At 36.4% G+C, this 25,647-nt stretch overlaps 1 protein-coding gene across 2 annotated transcripts in view; it reads left to right on the forward strand.

The window, feature by feature from the left end:
- The window catches only part of LOC101255810 (protein CTR9 homolog), a 30,971-nt gene extending 8,005 nt beyond the window's left edge, over positions 1-22,966 (forward strand). For both annotated transcript variants that reach the window (XM_069286950.1, XM_004243670.5), the window contains exons 14-24: positions 780-1,118; positions 3,230-3,310; positions 3,468-3,626; positions 3,860-3,955; positions 18,569-18,670; positions 18,749-18,856; positions 18,946-19,170; positions 20,801-21,067; positions 21,147-21,218; positions 21,848-22,162; positions 22,476-22,966. In XM_069286950.1, the coding sequence (XP_069143051.1) occupies positions 780-1,118; positions 3,230-3,310; positions 3,468-3,626; positions 3,860-3,955; positions 18,569-18,670; positions 18,749-18,856; positions 18,946-19,170; positions 20,801-21,067; positions 21,147-21,218; positions 21,848-22,162; positions 22,476-22,604 (1,893 nt within the window). In that variant the 3' untranslated portion in view covers positions 22,605-22,966. The remainder of the gene's footprint in view (positions 1-779; positions 1,119-3,229; positions 3,311-3,467; positions 3,627-3,859; positions 3,956-18,568; positions 18,671-18,748; positions 18,857-18,945; positions 19,171-20,800; positions 21,068-21,146; positions 21,219-21,847; positions 22,163-22,475) is intronic.
- Positions 22,967-25,647: the final 2,681 nt, after the last annotated feature.

The raw sequence follows: 25,647 nt of genomic DNA on the forward strand, positions 1-25,647 counted from the left end.
AATAATTATTTTTCACTAGGAATAATGCACAAAATTTACATGATATTTCAAACAATCTACTTTTATGTTATAGTGATAAATTATTAAACTACACTTTTTAATGAGCGTGAAATTACTTGATGCAATAGTTCAAAATGGAATAGGAGAAGTAAATGCTACATGCATGAAATAATTGGATACAAGATGAAATTGTTAATTTAAACAATTTTTAGCTACAGTATAAAAATAAGGACAAAAAATTTGCTCATTTGAACTTCGTAATGCATTAATAGAGCGTTTATAAAAGCAACGTAATAGTCTTGAAATTTGAGTATTTATGTAAATGATGCAATATTTATTATGTAATTGCATTTCGTCAATGATTTTACTTTTATTTGTATTGTTCATTTATATATAATATTTGTTGCAATTTATATTATTTAGAAATCTAGAATAAAATATAATTTTATCTTAACTGAAGAATTTGAAAAGAATAAAAATTTATATTACATGAAGATTGTATAGATTTTAGGGTGATTATTTGCAAAAAGAAGAAATGATTTATATTATGAAATAAGAGCATAAGAATGAAATAGAAATAATAATATTATATTGAGGAGAGAGAAGAATATTCTTCTTTTAAATTGAAAAATAGAGAATTGGATTGGAGTTGGTTCTCTGAAAGAATAGAAAACTCTATATTTGGAGAGTAAAATAGAGGGTAGGGTTGGAGATGCCCTTAGATTATCATTGCATTCTATAATGTATATCACTAACCTTTACTGATTAATGATTTCCAGCTTGCTACACAAAGTTTTAAGGAAGCTTTAGGTGATGGCATATGGATTAGGTTCCTTGATGCTAAAGCACGGTCTAATGATCCAACTTCTGGAGGGCTTTTATATGGCAATGGTGAAACACAATCTGATCTGTTAAAAAGTGCACAATATCCAATTGATGCCAGTGCATCTGTTCGACAATACAAGGACTTCCAGCTATTTGATAGACTTGAGGAACAAGGAATTACTGTGGAACTTCCTTGGAACAAAGTTTCGACACTCTTTAACATGGCAAGATTACTGGAGCAGTTGCATGACACAGAAACTGCCAGCATCTTTTACCGACATATCTTATTCAAGGTATGAACAAATGTCCAGTTGGCACTATCTGATTGCTTAGAACTGATTTATTGGTGACATCTAATATTGATGATTTTTTTTTGTTCTTGGTTGTTATATGATTAAGATGGTTGGACTCCTAAGAAGTAGTGCCCTTCAATTTTTTCCATATGCATTCGTAGATTGTTATTGGAAAGGTCTGGGTATTTACCAATGCGGAAAAAATTGTAACAGTATGAGGCTAGGAGCTGCACAGGTAAAAGACAGAAAGAAAACCTCAATCTAAAGATTAAGTATTAAAAAATTATGACCTGTCACATCAAGGTCAAAATAATGTAAGACTAAGATAGTATTATTATATGTTGATTTGAATGCTTACTTAATTATATGTTGCCACTTGCCATTTAAGAATAAAGGTTAATAACTGCTTAGGGTCAACAAGAACTCTTTGTTTTTTAAGATTTTTATTTTTCTTTTGCTGTGAAATTATGATAATGTCGTTATACTTTGATCAGTCGTTACCTAAATGTCGAGGGCAACATATTAATTTAGTTCTCAATTCAAATTACACTTCTTTCAGCAATTGTTAGATTCTTTCAAGCTATAAAAAAATGTGATTTATAGTAAATTTACCTAGTTTCTCAATTAATCTTATTTATCAAAAGAAACCAGTGTTGGGATTCACATTGAAAATTTGATGCAATGAAGCTTGTAATGGAATCCCAGATTCTTTTGGAACAAAGGAAGCATTAATTTGAATTCCTTAAATTTTGTGAATTAATTTTAGTATTACAAATGGTGTATAGAAGGGGGAGCGGGGAGCCTTGGGGCAACGGTAAAGCTATCTCGGTACGGTCTATTGGTTAAAAGTCTGAGCCGTGGAATCAACAGTTGACGCTTGCATCAATATAGATTACCTACATCACACCCCTTAGTGCGGGCCCTTCCCCGGACCCTATGTTAATGTGGGGTATTTTGTGCTCCGCGCTGCCCCTTCTAATCTATCATTGCTGTATAAAATTGTTAAACAAAAGGCTATTGAGTTATTTATCAAAGACATGTAAAATGGAAGATCAAAATTTAAGAATATGAATATCATAGATTCTTGTTTGCTGAGCCAAAAAAGGTAAATTCAAACATTGCTTTCAATTTTGATGGAAATGAAAAAGTTAACTTTTTAAAATTGATAATCGTCGTCATAAAAAAGTGAATTATTTAACAATTCTTGTATAAAAACTATTACTAATTTATTTAGAAAGTTAATTGATGTTTATATCTTGCAAGCTTAATGAGAACCTATTTCCAAATAAAAATGGAATGATAGTCACATGCTTCTGGTCATATTGTTGTCTAATTCTTTCTGAAATCCTTTAAAGATGGTAGATATAGGGTGGTTGCATGACGTCAATAGTAATAAGCCGGAGAATCTCCCTATCTAAATGGAAGGGGTAAGTTTCTTTACCTCAGCTGCTTCTTTGCCACTACCTGCCTAACGTAATCAGGAACAAAAAGGCAGAGAATAGTATAAAGAGGAAGATAATCCCTCTTTGTCTTAATCCCTAATGGAGTGATTGAAGAAAGAAGGAGAGTGGTTACTTCTCCCAGAGACATCATCAGAAAACAACTTTAGGGAGGGGGTGAAAACATTCTGTTGATTACACTCTTTAATCGTCAGTTCACATTTGGATATGAGTTATATAATACAGAGATGCTGATCTTTATAGCGATGGATATATTTGTTATCTTACTATATATTATTATCTGAAACAATAGATCTTTCAGTAATAGATTATTGATAAATATAGTAGAGTCATAGTGGGCTAATCAGGGCCTTTTAACTTTCTAGAACTTAATTAAACCAAAGAGTCGGGACTCTATTCATGCCCAGTGCAGTGTATAACTCTGTTGATGGTGCCTCATTAACTGTAGATAACACCACTGAAGGCTGAAGGGGGATTCTGCTGCCCGAAAATCAATTAAATGATTTCCTCTGTTTACAGTTTGAAAGTCAGTCTGAAGATGCAAATAACATGAATCTTATGGAGATTTTATACAACTGTTGCATCTTTTTGCACTTTGGCTTTATGTTATCTTTGGCAATCCCGTATGTAACCTCTTTTCCTAAATTTCAGTATCCAGAGTATGCAGATGCTTATCTGAGGCTGGCGTCCATTGCAAAAGCCCGAAATAATGTGCAGCTAAGCAATGAGTTGGTTGTTGTTCTCTCCTTGTATCGATATTTGCAAACTGTCTTCTGTTAACTCTCAATTATCCGAAAACCCCCTTCTACAAACGATTTTCATTGACCATGAAATGTTGATGCCACCCCAACTCTTTTGGGACTAAGGCGTAGTTGTTGTCTGTTTACAGATTAGTGATGCGCTAAAGGTGAATGAGAAGTATCCAGATGCACTGCTAATGCTTGGTGATTTGGAACTTAAGAATGATGACTGGGTTAAGGCAAAAGAAACTTTTCGGGCTGCTAAGGATGCAACTGATGGAAATGATTCTTATGCTACTCTTTGTCTGGTGCATATGTTTGTTTGAAGCTGATTAAATTTCTCATCTCATGATTTTTGTTATTAGTTTGCGATTTGGATGATACCCATCAGGACACGTTTTTTCTTGTCACCCTATTGTCTTTGCTTGTTCCTTGATTTCTAGAGATAATTGACTTATCACTACAATTTTTATCCTTATTATTTAACCTTATAGTAGATCCTGGACATCGGCTTATTATTAAATTTTCCTGTATTTTAAAGGGAAATTGGAATTACTTTGCGGCGATTCGGAATGAGAAAAGAGCTCCGAAACTGGAAGCTACTCATCTAGAGAAGGCTAAGGAACTATATACAAAGGTATTGTTTTTTTTTTTTTTTTGAAAATGGTAACTTTGTCTATTCCTCAAAAGTCAGTACACTGATCAGTATTTACAACATGTACTTCAAATTCTACTATCTTTTCCTAAATTGAGTCTAGTACATTAATTAAGGAGATAGTATCATTTGAGTATAATTGATTACACCAAAAACATAGTAGCATAAGACAATTTAGTTTGACTTTTTGCATACTATTCTCAACACTATCGAAAGCTCTAGAGTTCCTTTCCTTCCATATTGCCCACCATATGCAAGCTGGGACAATTCTCCATCTGTCTCTATTCTTGGATTGCTTTCCTGCTTCCTCCCAACTCTGAATTGCTTCTGTGATCTTGGCAGGCATGGTCCATGACATACTCTTAAGACTCAGGAATAACCTCCATAGTTGACTTGTGATCTTGCAGTGTAGAAAGAGATGGTTAACTGTCTCAACAGTTTTCCCACAAAAGAAACATCTAGAACATAATGGTATCCCCCTTTTCTTTAAGTTGTCTTGAGTCAGTACAGCCTCCTTGGCTAACAACCAAACAAAACATGCCACTTTGATGGAATTTTTGACGTCCAGATTCCTCTCCATGGCCAGTGACTTTGAGGCTGATTGGTGTGGTTCAACCAGTTGTATGCACAACCCACCTTAAAGCTGCCCTTTCGATTGCCTTTCCACCACAAAATGTCCTGACCTCCTTCCAGTCCATTAAATTGCCCAATGGTGTTGAAAAGATCTGCTACCCTTTGAATCTCGCAATCATTTAATTGTCTTCTAAAGATGAAGTTCCACCCTTGAGAGTCCAGTGATCTACTATAGTCTTCTGTTGGTGAGATACTAGAGAGTATATATCAGGATACAAGGCCTCTAGCCTACCTGCTTCATGCCAAACATCTTTCCAGAATTCTGTTTTTTCTCCATTCCTCACTTTGATCTTCTGTTAGCCTTAAACTCGGACCACAGAGATCTAATGGACCTCCATACACTAACCCGATATAATGTAGTCACTTCTTTGGTCATCCAGTTATCTTCCTCTTCATATTTTGCTTTAATGACTTTCTTCCAGTAGGTCTGCTCTCAATTGTTGAACTTCTATAACCATTTCATCATAAGGGCTTTGCTTTGATTCAACAAATTCCTTATTCCGAGACCTCCATGCTTCTTTCCCACTATCATAGCATCCTATTTAACCAAGTTGTAGCCTTTCCTCTCATTGTTTCCTTGCCAAAGAAATTTTCTTCTGATTTTATCCAACCTAGTGATTACACTTTTGGGAATTGGGAATACTGACATCATATAGGTTGGTAGTGAATCAAGAACAGAATTAATCAAGGTCAACCTGCCACCCCTGGAGAGATATTGTGATTTCCATCTTGCTAACTTCATTTCACATTTCTCAACCACATTGTTCCAGATTTCGTATGACTGAGATTTGGCCCCCAAAGGCATCCCAAGATATGATGTAGGCAATGCTCCAATTTCCCCTCCCAGAACCGCATTTAAAGCTTCCATGTTGTGTACTTCATTAATTGGATAGAGTGTAGACCAGAGAACCCTTCAAACAACAATAGGATCACCCTCAACATCTTTAGTTGGCCTTCATCAGCATCACATAATATCAATGTGTCATCCACATATTGTAGATGGGTAATTTCTACATTATCAACTTCAAGTCTGCTGACTTCAAAACCTCTAAGCCATCTCCTCACTTTAGCTGATTTGATCATATTGTTCAGCCCTTCCATAGCAAGTAGGAAAAGAAAAGGAGACAAAGGGTCTCCCTGCCTTAGTCCCCTCTCTGCACTAAAGAAACCAACAGGGGATCCAGTCATAAGTACTGGGATTCTCACAGCATAGATACAATGTCTGGTCCATTGGATCCACTTCCTCCCGACTCCCAATCTCCCCATTGTGGTCAAAAGATATTCCAAATTTACATGGTCATAGGCTTTCTCCATGTCTAGCTTACAAAGTATTCCTGGTTTCTTTTGCTTTTGTCTGGAATCCACTGCCTCATTAGCTATCAACACTGCATCCATGATTTGTCTTCCTTGGATAAAAGCCATTTGTCGGGAATCCACAAGTTTAGCCATTACCCCTTTCATTCTCTCTGTAAGAACTTTAGCACAAAGCTTATAGATGCTGCCTATTAAGCTGATGGGTCTGAAATCTCTCAATTCCTTAGCACCCTTCTTCTTTGGGATGAGAGTAATAAATGTTGCATTCAAACTTCTTTCAAACACTTCCTGCTCATAGAAGTTTTGGAAAGCTTTCTTGACGTCCTCCTTTACCACCTCCCAACATTTTAAGAAAAAACCCATGGTGAATCCATCAGGCCAGGTGCTTTATCAATTGCACACATTTTCAGACATTTTAGGACTTCACTCTCCTCAAAGTTCCTCTGCAGATTCTCCTTTTCCTCCTTTGTTTACCCGGGGCAATTTGCAACAGTATAGGCAGGTCTCCAGTTAGTAGTCTCAGTATATAGCTTCTTGTAGAAGTCTACTATCTCTCCTTCAATTTTTGCAGGATATTGGGTTAGTTCTCCTTTTATTACTAGTTCATCAATGTTGTTGTACCGCTTGTGTGCATTGGCCAATTTGTGGTAGAACTTAGTGTTCTTGTTCCCCATTTTTTAACCATAGTGATCTTGATTTTTGTCTCCATGAAATTTCTTCATATTTGAGCAATTCCTCGAACTCTAGTAATCTAGAGTTCTTCCTTGTTACCTCATCCTCTTCCTCTGTTAGTGCTCTACCCTTACTAGCTTCGTCAAAAACAGCCAGCTCTTTGAGTAAGTTCCTCCTTTTAGCTCCCAGGTTCGCTTGATCACTCCTGCTCCAGACCTTAAGCTTTTCTTTTAATGCCTTAGGTTTTGAAGCAAGTATGAATCCGGTCTCCCAGAGAAGCTGAAAGTGTCCCACCATTCTTTGATTCTGTTTGTGAACCCTTCTGTTTCTAACCACCAGTTTTCAAACTTGAAATAATTTTTGTTTTGGTTCCACACTCCCCCAAGCAATGCAATAGGAGTGTGGTCTGATCCGAGCCTTTGTAATGCTATTTGTTTAATGTTGTTGAAGCTTTCATCCCATTCTTTTGATATCAGAATCCTATCAATTTTGGAGGCAATGTTTTGATTGTCTCCGTTGAACCAAGTATACTGGCCATCCTCTAGTTGAGTGTCAAGCAACTTCAGATCTTCTATGAAATCTGAAAATTCTCTCATGTCTTTTGTTCTTCTCAAACAGCTTCTCTTCTCTGAGATGAACCTCACCACATTGAAATCTCCACACACAGACCAAGGCCCTTCTATTAAACCCCTTATCGCCCCTATTTCCTCCTAAACAAGCCTTCTTTCTACATAACAGTTGGGGGCATACACCCCTGTAATGTGACAACTGAAGTTTTGAAGTTGAGCTTCAAATTTGCAAGCTATAGTGTAGATTCCAGTCTCCAGAATATCCCCCTTCCACACTCTACTGTCCCACAAACATTAAAATTCCCCCTTCTAGTCACACTAGCTTCCAGACATGCATATTTAACCCATCTCCTTCCCCAAATTTGCCTAATCTCCTCTATCACATCCCCCTCTAACTTAGTTTCTTGCAAACAAATGATGTTTGCATTCCATCCCCCCATAACAGTTTTGACTAATCTTATCTTATCCTTATTATTCAGTCCCCTTACATTCCAAGTAACCAATTTAAACTTCATCTACCACTAATGAGCAAGTTTCTCCCCATACCCCTGGTTCCACTATTTTTAAGTTTCACATCAAAGCTTACTAGACCTTTTAACTCTTGGGAACCTCTGCATCTTGTTTTCTTACATACAGCCTCTACTTCCATTCTTCCGGCTTGTCTTGAGCTGTCTACTTGAAGTAGTAGCTCCAAGGCCTCCTCTTCATGGCCCTGGAAGTCAACACCCAAACCTTTACCCAACTTGATCAAGTTTTGTTGAACCCAGTTTGAAGTCTCTCTGTAGAATTTGCTGCGGTTGTGGTTCGTCAATCTCCCAGTCCTTCATGAGAGTGATTGAACCATTATCCTCCTTTCCTGAAATCTTCCCCCTTAGTTCATTATCATCAATCTCTATTAATTGGCGTTGAGATTTGATAATTGATTCCCCGATCATGTTTGCCATCTCCTCCTCTGCATGGCAATTTGATTCAAGTTCTGTGTGGCTGTTCTTTCTGTTTCTTGATTGTATTGCAACTCTGGGAGTTCTGGGAAATTACCACTGTTGTGTGGTATTGGGCTTTTACAAGTTGTGTCATTAAAAATGACTTGACTTGAAAAATCAGGACTATTGTTGTAAAGTTTCCTCTTTCTATTGGGCTGTTGATGGCCCAAAGTTTCTCCCTCAATTAAATGAGATGTGTGCCCCACGTGTGGCCCCCTCTCTCTTCTTTTTACAGCTGTATCCATTTGTTCCTCTGATGCAAAATCCTTCAACTGCTGGGATTGAACTTTTCCACAGGCTTTACTACTGACTTTACCACAACCTTTACCACCTTCAGCTTGTTGTGTAAAGGCATGTACCGGGTAATTCTGTGCTCTATCTTCTCCATGTGCTCTATCTTATCCGGTGACTCTATTTTCAGTTTGCAAAGATTCCGGTTGTAATTCTACTCTTACTTGGCACTCAAACCGTATTGGAAAGTGGAATATTACTCCATTTCTGGAGATTAAAACTTCTTTGGGAATGTTTCTTCCATCATTGGCAACCAGAATTCTTGCCCACTTCATATGATTTCTTAGTTCTGTTTCCTCCTCTGTGGCCACCCAACCTCCACATAAGTTTCCGATTTCTTGAAATACTCTCTCCGACCATAGATGAAGGGGGATTCCAACAATTCTGATCCATGTTTCCTTCTTCAGAGTATTATTGGGGAGACAACCCACCATCGGATTCCACCATTCAAGATTGAATCTGTGATTCTTCTAGTTCCACTGCCCTTGGAGAGTTTGTTCTGCCATGTTAATGTTAGGGAACTCAAACAGAAACATACCTCCATACATTTCATAGATGTTAATTCCAAATGCCTTTTTCCAGAGTGTTGATGCCCATCTTCTTATCTCAGGCAAAGTTGGCTTTTCCTTCATCTGTCCTTCTAGATGAACTACTAGGCATTTTTCTAGAAGCCCATTCTATTGGTCTTCAGCATGTGTGTGGACTTCAATAATGCTAGCATTGTTCGTAATCTCTGCCTCGTTTATAGTCTCTGATTGCCATTTACTATCCTTAACTGCCTTTGCATAAGGGTAGTTGGCTTTAGTTAATTTAGGAGGTCCTGGTACTTCCATTCTTTTAGAGCATTTAATGAACCTTTCAATTTTAAATGCTATGTCATGCCATCCTGCATTCAAAGCTAATTCTGGAATGACCAGTATGGACGTACCCCCATTATTGATGGAAATGATACTTATAAATCTTCCATGTTCATTATGTTTCCTAGTACAGAAATGCTCCGCCTCTTTTTCTGCAATTTTCCATCTTCTGATTTTTTTCTTCTGATCGCTGGAAGCTTCTCTGAGAGTGAAGCAGATCCATTCCATGGTTTTGCTGCTCATGGAAGATCTCCTCATCAACTTTCTAGTCCTCTCAACCCATTCGAACCACACAGAGCTGCCAGTGCTCCATTTAGTGATGTCAAAAGATTTGAAACCCGCATTGAAATAAATCCTATTATCACCCATTGCAAAGTCTGAAAGAAGGAACTGAATCTCGGGAAACTATCACGTAAGCTAATAGTTCAGAAAGGTAATGAAAGGGAAAAAAGGGAAGGAATGGAAATGAAGGTTCTGGCGAGAGAGTGCCGGAAAGAGAGACCCTTCCCCCCTAGGAAGTAGGAGAGAGAATTACCTCAGGACATGTGCCTGGGAGCATTTGAAAACTATGCTATGTTTACTTTTATATAAAGGTATTGTTCTTCTCCCAGTAACTAGTTCAAATCTCAGGTTTCACCCAACCCTCAACAATCCCGCCCAAGAGGATCAACACTATTCCCACTTACCCTCCCACATGACTGCTACCTCCACCTACAGTTTGGTGGTAGAGGTCCTCTACCAGCCTCACTCATGTACGGCAGTTTACCATATAATTTGTGTGCTTACCAATTCTTTGTAAGTTGCTATCTGTTGAAGCCACATACTAACTGATATGTTTTGATGATAGGCTTAAAGTGAGGTTGTAATACCTTAGAGGAAGATGGACAATAGGCTCAAAATGAGACTAATATTGCATTGAAATGATTACCAAATTATCCAGCTTTTATTTTCAAGTTTCTCTATTTGGGATCTTTGGAAGTCCCATAGACTTCTCAAATTTGTTTGTCCATGAGGCCTGGTGACCTTTCCCAATTCTTATTTTGGTTATTAGATGGTTACTTCATATAATTCTATGATTAGTGTTCCACATTGGAAAATACGTGTTTAGTGTTGTTTAATGTATGTATATATTAAAGGCTTAGTGTAAGACAGTTAAGTAACATGTTTCAATAATGTTTTTCCCATGCCTTTATTTCTCACATGGTATCAGAGCCTTGGTAAGGAATTCTTGCTGTGCAGTAGCCAGCAAGTCTGGGACAATCACTGTGCCTTCTTTTTGGTGATTTTTCAGGCAGATCATGCCACTCTTTCTCCAATGGGTCCACTACTTGAGGAAATTCCAGCGAGAAAACCCCAGATAAATAATCCGCCAGATTCACCATCATGTGCTGGTGGAGCCTCCGTCTCCAGCGACGTGTCTGACACGCGCTCCAGGGGCATGAGACCTTTCTAGGCCATCTTCCAAAACTGATCTTTTTTCCTTGGGTCGTCTAAGATTTCCGAGTCATCTCTCATCTATTGTTCTGTAGATTTTAATCATGCTTTTCCGGTGGCTTTTCTGAGTTTCACGTACACTGGGGGAATCAGATGAAGCTTCTATACCTTGTCCAACTTGTTTAAAAATTCTTTCAGCCTGCTTTAGTCAAATAGCAACTTCTTAGTCATTTTGGGAAGTTTTTCAGGCAGATCTGATAGTATTCTCTCCTCTGGTCAGCTTTAAAAATTGTGGTTGTTTGCTAAAATCAGTGTCATCAAAAGCAAAAAGCGCAAAAAAGCTCCAAGTTCTTGTGGGGCTTCAAGTGCAAATAAAGCATGTACTTTAATGAAAAAAGGTGCAAATGGAGAAAAATACAAATATATATATTTCGCCCAAGACTAATAATTTATAAGCATGAATGATAAATATGAGAATAAAGAAATTGAAAGATTATTACCATAAAGTGAAATATTAATTGCTTAGTGTCGTCTCCTTGGAAGAGGTAATGGCCAGGAAAAGTATGTCTCTGAACCTTACTGAAGCGCACATTAAGCGAGGTGAAGCGCTCAACATGTTTGAGCTTCCTTCAGGGCTTAAGCGTATCGTTGATAACATTGACTAAAATTTGGTTAGATTCTCTTTTGTCCAAATGTCTTTCGAGTTTCATGCTTTTGGCTCCAAAAGCACGGGAAGGGGAAATCCAACTTTAGGAGTTCATTATGATATTTGGGGTCCTAGTAGAGTCGGATCAACTTTAGGATTTCATTAGTTTGTTGGTTTCATGGATGAATATTCCAGATGTATTGGGGTTTTATTAATGTAAAAACATTCTAAAGTTTTCTTTTTTCTTTTTTGGTAATAGACTGTGAAATATTACCATACCACCAAAACAAATTCAAGTACAAGTAAAGAGCACCCATAGACTCAACCTCCTTTCAGATTGTTAAGTCTAGTGAGCCTCAAAGCAAAGCCTAATTACATAAAGAATAGGTCAGTTATTCACTCCTCCTACCATATTTCGAGTATCTAAACAACTGTGATCTCTCCCTTATTATGTTTTGGATAAGCTGTATTATAAACTCTCTACTTACACTTCGTCCTCGAAAAATCTTTTGATTTCTAGCGATTCAAATGTTATAAATAGTAGCTTCATATATACCTGTCATTGTCTCCTTTTTAAATCTACTCCAGTGTTCCATTTTGATCTTCAATAGAGCCACAGACACGTGCTTGTTAGATAGATCTATTCCGGTCCAAGTCTTCACTGCCTTCCATACTCCTTGTGTCCACAAGCGATCTGAAAATATGTGTTGCATCGTCAAGCCAGTCTCCCTCACATAGACGACATACATTATTATCACACCCTATTCCCAGTTCCAACCTTCTCGCCTTGGTTAGCAGTCGATTACGCATAGCCATCTGTAGTATGAACCTATGTTTTGGCAGTGTAATCTTGTTCCATATTAATTCAGCAGTTGGTAACTCAAGAGCAGGTCCAAGTAACCCCTAGATATTGAGTAGTTCTTATTTGTCTCCAGTACCAGGCTACCAGCAACTATTTGGACTTGGGACATGTGACCAAAAAGTTTCATTGTTGTTCATATACAACTCATTCACCCACTTTACCCATAGTATGTCCTCCTCCATTAATTGCCATATCAACTTTCCCACTGCTGCCATGTTCCACAGCTTACAACCCTTAATATTCAAACCTCCTTGCTTTTTTGGTCGACATATTATGCCAGAAGAGGAACTTTTTTTTTCCTCAGTGCCACCCCAAAGGAACTCCCTACACTTCCTATCCACTTCATTCAAAGCACCTTGGGGCAGAATAAATACAGCACCCCAGAAATTATGCAAAGAAAATAAGACGGTTAATGATCAACAACCTGCCAGCATATGATAAATGTCGTGTGGACACCGCACGGATTTTCTCTGTTATCTTCAAGCACAGCTGGTGACATTCTATTTTACTCCACTTTTTAGGTGATAGTGGTAGCCCCAAATACCTTATGGGAAAACTTCCTTCAGAAAACCCAGTCATGTTCAACAACTTTTCTTTTGTTGAAGCATCTACTCCAGCCATGAACAAATTCAACTTTTCAATGTTTGCCACCAGCCCAGTACTGTTTGAGAAGTGTGACATCGCCTCCATCAAAATATCTGTACAGAAGAGATATTCCCCTTACAAAAAATCATCAAATCATCTGCAAAGATGAGACTTTTCATTCTTAGTCTCTTACACATAGGGTGAAATCTGAAGTTTGGCAATAAGGCCATTTTGTTCAACACCCTAGATAAATACTCCACCATGACAAACAAAAGAGGCGACATAGATCACCCTGTCGTAGTCCTCTTCTTCCTTCAAAATACCCATGATTATCACCATTTACTTTAACCGATAACTTTGTCGTTGTGACACACTCCATGACCATTTGAATAAACTTTGGGGGAAACTTGTAAGCATGTAGCATCTCTGCAATGAATTCCCATCTCACTATATTGTAAGCCTTTCTCAAATCAATCTCCATCAAACATCTCGGGGAAGTTTTCCTCCTGTAGTGTCTGATCAAATCATGACAGATAAGAATATTATGTACCAAGGATCTCCTTTTAACAAATGCAGCTTGTGAATTACTAATTATACTAGGCAACACCTCTTTAAGCCTGCGATACACCATTTTAGATATGCATTTATACATTACATGGCATCATGAGATGGGACGGAATTGGGCAGCTCTTACAGGCTTCGTGATTTTTGGAATTAATGTGATCACAGTCGCATTCAATTGCTTCAACAACTTTCCTGTGCTCTGCATCAGTGATCAGGCTACCAGTAGTCTCCCTTGAATCTCTCAAGAAACCACTCCCAAATCCATCATGTCCAGGAGGCTTAGTAGGCTTAATATTAAATCGCTTCTTTCACCTTCTTTCTAGTATACTCTTTGATAAGTAGGACTTGTTGGTCTACAGTTAGCTTCTTACCGGCAGCGAAGAAACACTGTGAAGCCTTCCTCCTATATGTATCTCCAGTAGAACCTAACAATTGCTTGTAATATTGCACAAAGATTTCTGCTATCTTCTCTGGGTCTGTATGTGTCTGCTGGTCTTCATCTTGGATTTGTGTAACTGCTTGAAGTAATTTTTTCTGCTTGATCACCGAATGAAAATACTTAGTGTTTTCATCCCCAAGTTTAATCCATGTTGCCTTGCTTCTTTGCATAAGAAACATTTCTGCTAGATAGCTAACCCTTTAAATTCCCTCGCCTGCCTCCTTTCCTTTTCCTGCAAAACATTATTCAGAGGATCCATTTGCAACTGCTCTTGCAAATTTTTAATTTTTTTCCTGCCATCTTCCACTTCATTCATCAGGTTGTTGAAATGTGCATTATGCAGCCCCCTTAGTTTAGCCTTCAAAGCCTTTAATTTGGTCACAATTTGGTACATACAGCACCCCACTCCTTGAGTATTCAATACTTTGTTCACAATCTTATTGAATTGTGGAGGTGAGCTCCACATATTGCAATATTTGAAAGCCTTCCTTCTCCTCGGATTATCATATAGGAAATTCATATGCATTGGACTATGATCACTCACTCCCGCTTGTAAGAATTGTGTTTTACAATCAGGCATTATATCCATCCATTCGTCATTCACGAAAGACTAATCAATTTTCGAAAAGATTCTGCCCGTAGCATGGTTATCATTCCAAGTATATGTACAGCCTGAACTAGGTAGTTCAGTCAACCCACAACTATCGAAGCAGCCTTGGAAATCCGCAACCTCAGCTAGGGTCACCATATTCCCTTCCAGCCTATCCTCCATATGCAGAACATAGTTAAAACTTCAACAACTAGCCAAGGTTTAGTACACCCCATCCCTAAGTATTGTAATCTTTCCCACAATTCAATTCTCTCCTCCCTTTTATTATAAGCATAGACAAAAGTTATATCAAACTTCAATTGCTGTGGAAGAACGACAACTGTTTATGTTACAGTTTGCGCAGATTCATTAATTATACTCACCTCATATATATCCTCTCTCCATACAACCCAAATCCTCCCATTATAATGGGATTGGTGGAATAAGATCTCCACCCTCCAAACATGTTATCAGCTATCCCATTAATCTTATTACTTTTAATTTGAGTCTCTAGAAGACAAATTAAACATACGTCCAGCTCATTGTGGAGAAGTTTTACCTCCTGCTTGTTGGCCCCTCACATTCCAACAAAGAATGATAACCATCCTTAGATGGGATAGTTGAGTCTCCCCCTTCCTTATACCTTCCAACATATGTCCATTGTCCCCCAATATTCTGCGTTTGAACCTGAATGGTTTGCAATCCTCCATTAATTCCTCGAGTCTATCTCCTTCATTTGAGCCAGATTGTCTTTTGGTCCAACAACTATTTGAGATGCCCTCCTATTATCATCACATTCCTCCTCCATTGTCCTCTCGATCTCGGTGTGTTGCCTTTGTTCTGCTTCTCACCCCTCTGGCCTATGTGGCTTGTCCTGTGATACTCCCTTTATTGATGTATTTCCTTCCCTATCACCTCCTCCTTGGATATCACCTTTCTGATTAAATTTGAGTTTCCTACAATTGTATTTTTCATGACCATATTTATGACAGTGTTCACAAATTGACGGTTTCCAGTCATATGTAGTAATCACTATACCCTTGTCGTTCCTAAAAGCAATCTCATTCGGAAGTGTAACCCCTGCTTCCACTTCCACAAGTAGTGTAGCAAAATTCAGACCAATTTTCTTCTTTGTGTGTTTGTCTACCATCAATGCCTTCCCCACTAAACTCCCAATATTACTCAAAAGTCTAGCACTCCAATATTTGAAGTCCAATCCCGGTAGCTTGACCCAAATAGGCATTGATTGCAATTCTTCTTTGGTGAAATTTATCTCTGGTGTCGATGCTTTGACAATTAATGGTTTATTGTCAAAGTGACAAATGCCTCCCTGAATGACCTCTACTTTCCCATCTCAGTGTCAAATCGCACTAGCACAATGCCATTTTTCATCATAGTGAATCTTGTTTATTCCATGTTTCCCCAAATTCGTTGATTGTAACCATTCAACACTGCAAATGGTGGATGCGCTCCAAGTACATAACAAACAATTGCGTTTTGCCAGTATTCTATTTCTGTACTTATATCTTCAATTTCAATTCCCCAATCAATTGGTTTCCAATACTCTTCGGATTAACAAATTCTAGCTTAAACCCAACATTTGTTATTTTTGAGATATCAAAGTCCTCCCATGTTTAAGTTGAACCTGCACTTTTCGTACCCGATTTCCTCACATCTTGTTGGTCGACTTCATCTGCCCAGGACCTCGTTGATCTAGTATCCTGCGATTTTGTATTCTCCGTCCATTCCACAATCCTTTCCTTAACTGGAGTTTGTACGTTCTTTCCCTTGGATGTTCCCCCTACTGGCCTGTGCAAACGGTTGTTGGTTCGGCAGGTTTGTGATCTTTGGCCTCCTGCCCATGGCTGGCACACGCTAGCTATCATGCACCTGGAGACCTTTAAAGTTTTCTATACTCGAGTTTTTGCTGAAATATGAAATCAATTTGGTGTTACTATTCATTCTTTTGTAGTAATAATTCCATAGAATACTTATCCTAGTTTAGCTGTTTATGACTTCCCAATGCTATTATTTTTAACCCCTCCGTAGGAGCTCTCACCCATTTTGCTCCCTTGGTGACTCGAACTCACAACCTTCGAGTTGGAAGCGAGGGGTGCTTACCATTCGAGCAACTCCTTTTCGTCCCCGTGCTCTCAAGAGTGTCTTACTTGGTTATTTTTGAGTTTAGAAAGGGTATTGTTGCTACTCATCTGGCCTTCGTCGTATCTTATGTTAGCTGATGTTAGATTATTTGAGCTTGACCTTACTTTACATCTTTTGATCATCTTATTTCTCTTAGGTATTGCCTATACCAACTTTTGTGTAATTTATTGTTACCCGTGTTTTGGGAAGCGAGAAGTGGAAAAATGTGACGAGGGCTCGCTTCACAGAAGCAAGAAGCCTGAAGCGAAGCACACACTTTTTTCATATAAAACACTATTTAGTATAAATATAAAATATATTAAATATGCATAGATAAATAAACATGAATTTGATAGAGGTAACATATTAAACAAATCTTTCAATTCTTAGATTAAAAAGTAAATAATATATTCTAGAAATAGATAGTCAATAATTCTCACAAGTCTTTAACATATAAAACAAATGCATAACCAAATCACAAATGGAGCAAAATCCTATTCTTCAACAAGATCCTCAAACTCTTGACGTGCCATCAACAAGGGTTCTACTTGGTCCTCATCTTCTCCATCATCAGAGGGCTCATCAACAAGGGGCTCTACTTGAATCGGGACTTGAACCTCAACCTGTAGCTACTCTTTCCTTGCCCCTTAAAGAACCCCCCTAAAACCAATAAATATTCTCCTCAACACTACTTGCCATAGCAACATCACCATAAGTCATAAGTGAGACATTCTCCTTCGTGTACTTGTTCATCTTCCTGATTTTGGGGTGCTCCAGTTAACCGTTCATTTGCATCATCAATATTATCCAACAAAATTGTATCAATGGTAATGCCAGCATTGTACTGCCACACCAATGTTCTACTATATTTGATGAACGATAGATCATTGAGGTGTTAAAACTCAAGCCTATTTCTCTTTTTAGTATGGATCTGCTTGTAGAAAGAGTAATTTATAGGAGGACATAGGACAATTAAGATACTATTTAATTTAGTAATTATGACTCAATTATATCATATTTACACCTTTCTCATGTAGAATATTCACAAGAAAGTACAAGCAATTCCTTTCGTTAATCAATCACCCAAAAAGGACATTCAATCGAGATAAGAGTAGTCAAAGTTCTAACATCTAAATAATTAGTTTTATACTATACTATTTTATATATTTGTTAGAATTATACTTATCTATATGAACTTTATATGTAACTATGTACTTCGACAGGGTATTCGGTATTTCAGCATTTTTATATAAATACTTTACGTGATTCAAATGGATACCAAACACCATCATACCGAAACTGTGTATCAAACATTTTGGTTTTGATATGGTATTCGGTATCTAGAATATGCCCACCCCGACTTGTATTAGTTACATTTGCAACTGTTTGGTACAAATGACATATATGCACAGGCTTAGGAGGGGTAGTTAGATAATTCGTCTACAAAATGCTATGCTTAGTGTCCCACATTTGAAAATAGGTATATAGGACGGTGTAAGGTGTGTATATAAATAGGTCTTTGTTTAAGGCAGTTAAGTAACACATCTCAACAATAAATTTCTGTCCCTTGATTTCTCACAAGTTGCTTGTCCAATGTAGTCTTTAAAAGTGCATCAAGTGTGTGAATTGACTTCGTCAGTTATTTGCTTATTTTATTATCTTTTGAACTTTTGGAGATAAGCTTATGGAGTTTTGTGTATCTTTACGGGAAGACCATAAAAAATTACTGTGAATGTGTTAAGTAAGATAATGGAGTAATTTAAATTTGTGTATGTTAGATTTCTTGTTTTAGCGTATGTGTCTAGGTGTTCTTAGTGAGATTATTGTATACGTCAAAAGAAATTATTTAACGTGTCATAAGTTGTTTTGTATGCCGTACAGTCTTTTGAAATGGAATTCATTTTGTTTAAGCTTCAAACTTCCTTTTTGGGATTTTTCTGTTTGCATTTTGATAAGACTCTTGGTTGAACATTTTCAGTTGTCTGATGTGTAGAAATACTGTTTCATTTAATCAGGTTCTCTTCCAGCATAATGCAAATCTCTATGCTGCAAATGGTGCTGGTGTTGTTTTGGCAGAAAAAGGTCAATTTGATATTTCAAAGGATCTTTTCACACAGGTCTGTTAACTTACTTCTACATGGTTGAGGCAAAACTCCCAAGTTTATGAAGTATCTGCTGGATCTTAATCCTCGTAGGTTCAAGAAGCTGCCAGTGGAAATGTTTTCGTCCAGATGCCTGATGTGTGGATTAATCTTGCACATGTTCACTTTGCTCAAGGCAACTTTGCATTGGCAGTGAAAATGGTATGTTCTTGTGATCTCTTCAATTTTTAGCTATTTCTCAGGTTGTATATTTACACAGCACTGAATATGTTGATGCCTTATTCTTGCAGTACCAAAATTGCTTGCGGAAATTTTATCATAATACCGACAGTCAGGTGCTTCTTTATTTAGCAAGAACACATTATGAAGCTGAACAGTGGCAGGATTGTAAAAAGACTTTATTAAGAGCCATCCACTTAGCACCTTCAAATTATACGTTGAGATTTGACACTGGTGTGGCACTACAGAAATTTTCAGCCTCAACGTTACAAAAGACCAAGCGGACTGTTGATGAGGTTCACTGCAATGATCTTCTCCTTTCTTACTCTCCTTCCTCTTTCATCCTCTCCTTTGTCAAACTAAAATGGATGGGTTCCTTTATTTTAGTCCCATTAATTGCTCTTCCTTGTGATCATTTTAAAATATATATATATATATACCATATGTTGTGATGATTTCATGATTTTCTGATAGTGAGTGATTTAGTTCCTTTTAACTGTTCTTCCTTGTTCATGTTCTGTGATGAATTCATGATTTTCTAGATACGATGCAAGTCCATCGTGTGCACATATGATACCTATTCAATAGGCCTTTAATGACATATTTGTGCCACATATCTATATTGAATAAGCATATTCGAAGCTGAAGCCTTGTGGTGGACAGAATGAGGGAAGCAAGGCTGAGCTGGTTTGGGCATGTGAATAGGAGGTGTAAGAGATTGTCTATAACAGGATTGAGGAAAGGTAGACATAGGCCGAAGAAGAATGCGGTTGGGGGGGGGGGGGGATAATTAAACAAGACATGACTCATCTTCTGCTTACTTAGGAGATGACCCAAGATAGGAAGGTATGGAGGTCGAGGATGAGAGTAGGTGAGTGTTGTTGTACTTTATGGTTGAGGGGGGGGGGGGTTAGTTCTCTCTTCTCATCTTTTCATTATTTAGCAGTACTAGTTTGTATTCGCGTATACCTTAGGCTTCATTTTTACTACTATGTGATGCTTTGTTCATCCTGATCTTTGCCATCTTTATTCCTTACAATCTGTTGTTGTTATTACACTTCTTTCGAGCCAAGGTCTACTGAAAACAACCGCTCTACCCCACACCCTTTACAAAGTAGGGTTAAGGTCTATGTACCCTCCCAAGACTCCACTCGTGGGATTACACTGGGTATGTTGTAGTCTGTGGAGCTGAAAAAGATGCAGGGGGAGTAGCACTACTAGGTTTAATGAAGCAGTTACTAAAAAGATATGTACATATTAAGATCTGAAAGAAGAATAGACCCTAGTTGAATACGAGGAAGAGAGTCGGAATAATATTTGTGACAGCTGAATCTTAGCTAAACCCAAAGCTCTTAAAGTTTTAGTTGGAGAACCAAGAAGGGAGACCTTCTCAAGTCAGGATACCTGTGCCTGGTTGGAGTAATGTGATTGCTGCACGGTCTATTATGTCCAGCTGCTTACTCTTAGGAAATAGTTAATTAATGCCAAGTTGTCTTGACACCACCTAGGTTCTCATATATTGATACTTCGGCTAAATGTATTGCTACCTCCCTTTCAATTTGTTTGGCTGTCTTTCCTTTTTTTTCTGTTTCAAGAAATGCCTCTTTCCCTTTTTGAAAACTCTTTAATTGCAACTTTCCGCATGACTTGTTTAAGGCCACAAGAGTAAAGGACATTTCAGTACATTTTACCTACCTATAGTGTAACACAAGGTCCAACCGTTTTTTAGTACTTTCCTGAACTGTACGTGCCAAGTAAAAAACCAGACAAACAAATTGAAACAAAGGGAGTATTTGCTTGCTTACTTTACAGGTAGTTTGAAATTTCGGGTGCTATATGTTACCATACATTCTATAATTAGATCACAAACAAAGAAAAAGGGGCAACTCCAGTTCTTATGTTTGTTATCTTTTTTTGACGGTGTAGGTGAGGGCAACAGTTGCAGAGCTGAAGAATGCAGTTCGCTTATTCAGTCTATTGTCTGCAGCTTCAAATCTTCATGTTCATGGATTTGATGAGAAAAAAATCGAAACTCATGTTGGATACTGCAAGCATTTGCTTGAGGCTGCAAAAGTTCATTGCGAGGCAGCTGAGCGTGAAGATCAACAGAATAAGCAGAGAATAGAACTTGCTCGTCAGGTCACATTAGCTGAAGAAAATCGTAGAAAAGCCGAGGAACAGAGAAAATATCAAGTTAGTTCTTTATAGCAATGCATCTTATGATTATAGCTTTTGCTGCATGCTTTTTTACTCGCATGTCTTTTGGGAACAGCTTGAGCGACGAAAACAAGAGGATGAACTCAAGCAAGTGATGCAGCAAGAGCAGCATTTAGAGCGTATTAAGGTATATTCTCGTAGTCACTGCTATAACAATTGTTGCGAGTGTCACATCATCTATTTACTCAGAGAAGTTACTGTAATAAATTTCTGAGATCCAAAAGAAGAAAAATTTATACTATCTTCACATTAGTAGCCTCACTTTCTCCACATGGATACCATTTCAGGTTCTAGTCCTTGAGCTTTTCACTTCGGGATAGAATTTTTTTTATAGAATTTTTCACCTGAGTACTTTTGGATAAAAGAAATCAGTTGGTTTAAGATTATTTTAAAAATGGCATTTACCCTATTTTTATTAACTAAAGGATTGACCGGTTTATTTATTTGTTTAGTTGATGGCATAATGTTTGATGTATGATAAAAATACTAAAATAGACGCTATAGCAGTTATGTGGAAGGTATAAACCTGTTAAGGTGTACAGAGCGGTCGAAAGTTGTGCTTTATTGAGTATATATGTGCCGATAAATTGCATAAGAGAATATAATCTGTTTTAGGAAACAGTTGTTGATCTCTAAACTGCAATGTGAAAATTGTACTTTAGTTGGTTTACATATCATTGCTCTTCATCTCTCTTCAGTTCTTCAAGAATAGGAACTTCAGTTGCACTAAGTTTAATACTTATATTTTGCCTCTAGGAACAATGGAAAAGCAGTACTCCTGCCTCTAAGCGGAAAGACAGGCCCCAGAATGAAGATGACGAGGGCGGGCATGGTGAGAGGAGGAGGAAGAAAGGTGGGAAGCGGAGAAAGAGGGACAAGAAGTCTCATTACGAATATGAGGAAGCAGAAGCTGAGATGGATGATCAGGAAGAAATGGATGATGTTGACCGTAACAGAAATTATGAAGAATCTTATGATCAAACAAATGATCATGATGATCAAGCAGAGAATAATCCACAGGATCTACTTGCAGCAGCTGGACTTGAAGATTCCGATGCCGAGGATGACACTGTAATCTCAATCTCTCTTCTCTGGGTGTATATATGTTCTCTTTCCACTGTTACACGTTTGGTACAAGGGATGGAGAGGGTAGTTTGGAGTATGCTTGTTCATCTTATTGGGCAATTGTTTTTTTCCTTTAAGTGGTTTGGTAGAACTGGAAAGGATGCAAAGGGCATTTACTTCCTCGTTTTTATCTAAACTTGAGTACTTGGAAATTCTGATCTGTCAATAAAAACAAGAACATTAACACTTGTGACTCCTCTTTCACTTGCCTATCTATTCTGTTTTGGTTTACTGATTCTCTTTTTTTGGATTGCTGAAGGTTGTACCTTCATCAAATGCAAGTCGGCGAAGGCAGGCACTGTCAGAATCAGATGAGGACGAGCCATTGCAGAGGCAGGGAAGTGACGGAGAAGATGGAGAAAATGTTGCTGCAGATGATGATGAATGAAGATGGAATACATCAACAATTCCTAGTTTGGTTGATGACAAGATTGTCAATATTCCTTACCTTTGTGTCAAACACAGTGGGATTTCTGTTGCCTCTTTCTAGGCCTGGCTGCGTTATAGTTTTTGTTTCCTGGGGTAGCCTGGGTTATTGGTAGGAAGAAATGGTAAATGTAGCTTAAGTTCTAGACAAACAGCTATACTGTAAATGCACAAGCTTAACAGCTACCCATTTGTTTTGATGGGGTTGTTTGATAGGGGTGTACAAGAAAAATGCTAAATTGAGTGTATTAGTAATAGTAATGCTTGCATTAATAATGTTCGTATTATTAATGTTGGAAGTAGTTATACATAGACTATTTCTTATGCATTGTTTGTTTAGTGTAGTAAAAATAACATTCATTGCATAAAATATATATAATTACAAAAATACATTTCACAATTATTGTGGAAAAGATGTTAAAAAGATTGTGAGGGGCAATAGGGTCTTTAACCATGCTAGTGCATGTGCTAAAACCTCTAGTATTACTAATATCTAAAAGTTCACGGCACTTTAATATAAAATGTAGTGCATGTATAGTTTTGCTAAATGAGATGTCTGTTTCTTTTTGTATTTCATATAATTATGATTTTCTGGACTCTCTTTGATTCCAAAGTTATAGATGTCACACTTATGGTCGTATGTTGGGTCATCTCGAAGTAACTAAAGCAATTGCTTTAATTTTTTTTTTATATATATATATAGTAATAAAAAGTTCTTGATGAATTTGAAAGAATTTTTTCGTTAAAAAATATAAATAATATTTCACCTCATTTAATATAGGGATCATTGAGAATGTATTAGTGTTTAATTAATTGTAGCATCATTTTTTATGTTTGTTATCTGTATTGTTCCCTTATGTATATTTGGGAAAAGAGTTTGATATACACCTTAACTTTGTCATTTAGGGTTGATATACCCCTTGTTATGAAAGTGACTCATATATACCCCTACTTATAAACAAATGGTTCACATATATTCTTTTCCTCTAACGGAGATGAAAATAATAATAATTTTAATCTAAGTTTTTATTATTATTTTTTTAAAAAATATAATCCCGTATGAGTAAATTTAATCTTCGTCAAACATATTTTTTGACCTTTTTTTTTTGTTTCAATGACTAATTTAGAATTATTATTTTGAGAATCAAATTTATTTATGTTTCACTAATATTCTTGTAAAACTTATTATAGATGACCAAAATTTTTTCTTCGAATACAAAAAACAAATTACAATATAGACCAAAAAAATAGTTTAAATTTTTTTTCTTTAAACTAAGGAATTAAAAAATAATAAAATAAGAATAAGAAACTCAAATAATTATAATAAAAGAAGTTAAAAAATAATATATGTATGAAAAAAAATTAAAATATACCTTGAACTTTGATAGAAGAATCATAATATCCCTAAATAATCTTTTTTAAAAAAATTTAAAGTAATAAATATAAGTTTAAAACTAATTTTTTTAACTTCTGTTGAATGAAGGGTATTGTGAGCCATTTTATTAAGGAAGGGGTATATGTGAGCCGTTTGTAAAACGGAAAGGGCATATATGAGTCACTTTCATAACAAGGGGTATATCAGCTACAAATGACAAAGTTGAGGGGTATGTCAGATCCTTTTCCCTTTATATTTTGATGATTATCATGAACAAACATTATTGTTTTTATATTTACTTTTATTCTTCTTTTAGTATTTTGATTTTCTCATTATTGAATATTCTAAACTTTTTCAAACGGTCAAACCTTCTACATTATATGCAAAATCTAGGGGTGTACAAAATCGAAGTGAAAATCAAACAAATCGCAAATCGAGTCAACCCGAAAAAAGACCGACTAGTGGTTGGTTTGACTTGGTTGACTTGGTTTGGTGTTAAAAAAACCCAACTATATTTGGATTGGTTTGGTTTTAACTAAAAAAACCATCCCGAAACCAAACTAACCCGACATTATATATATAATTTTAAAATTTTATTTTACACAAAAATATTTACTTTGATATGATATTAAATATTTCTTACATTTTTTCATAGTTTTTATCTTTTAGTATATTTTTTCAAGTTTGAAACTTAGAATTTTGGATGGTTCCATAAAGATTATGATCCACAGGTGTTGGTAATCAAAATAAAACTTAAATAAAAAACAAATTAATACTAATGCAAAAAGGAAATCAATTTAACACTAAGAATGACAATATAATGATTTTACATTGGTTCAGACAATTGAAATACATAATCTAATTTTAATTTCCTTTAATATTTAGTCATGGAACTAATACTTATTGAACTTATTTTAACATAATTTAGTACTTTTAAATTATGATCATTTTCATTATGGCTTGTTAATTTGCAATATTTATTTTACGCAATTTCAATATATATATATATATATATATATATATATATATATATATATATATATATATATATATATATATATATATATATATATATATATATATATATATATATATACACACACACATAAATGGGGGAGAAGACATAAGTGTTCCTTTGTTTTGAATTAATTAATTATTATTAGTATTTATTAATTAGGGTGTAAGTTGAAAAGAAAAAGAAAAAATATATTTTAAAATTCCTTCATGCGCTTTAAGAGTGTGAAATACACTCTTTTTGACATGTCAGTTTTTTGTGTCTAATAGAAATCACTTTTGAACATGTAAGGTGTTCAATAGGTACTAGCCTCAGTTGAGATGTCTAAATAAAATATGCAGACAACTTTAAGGGGCCATAGATGACTTTAGCCTATTTATAAAGACAATCATCTCACTAGTTCATCATACATTGTCCTAGTAAATCCTTATGATATTTATATAACACCCTTCTAAATCGTTGTTCCAAATGTTATACCTTATTATTATTGATTATTTATATTCTAAATCACTAAAATTTGGTTCAACTTTTCATTTTTCCTTTCCTAAATCGATCAAATCGTCTATTAGTGTCTCCTTGATTTTTCATCTGAAAAAAGCAACATATGCAGTTTAT

Source organism: Solanum lycopersicum, chromosome 7 (genome assembly GCF_036512215.1).
Source record: "Solanum lycopersicum chromosome 7, SLM_r2.1".
NCBI classification, from domain to species: domain Eukaryota; kingdom Viridiplantae; phylum Streptophyta; class Magnoliopsida; order Solanales; family Solanaceae; genus Solanum; species Solanum lycopersicum.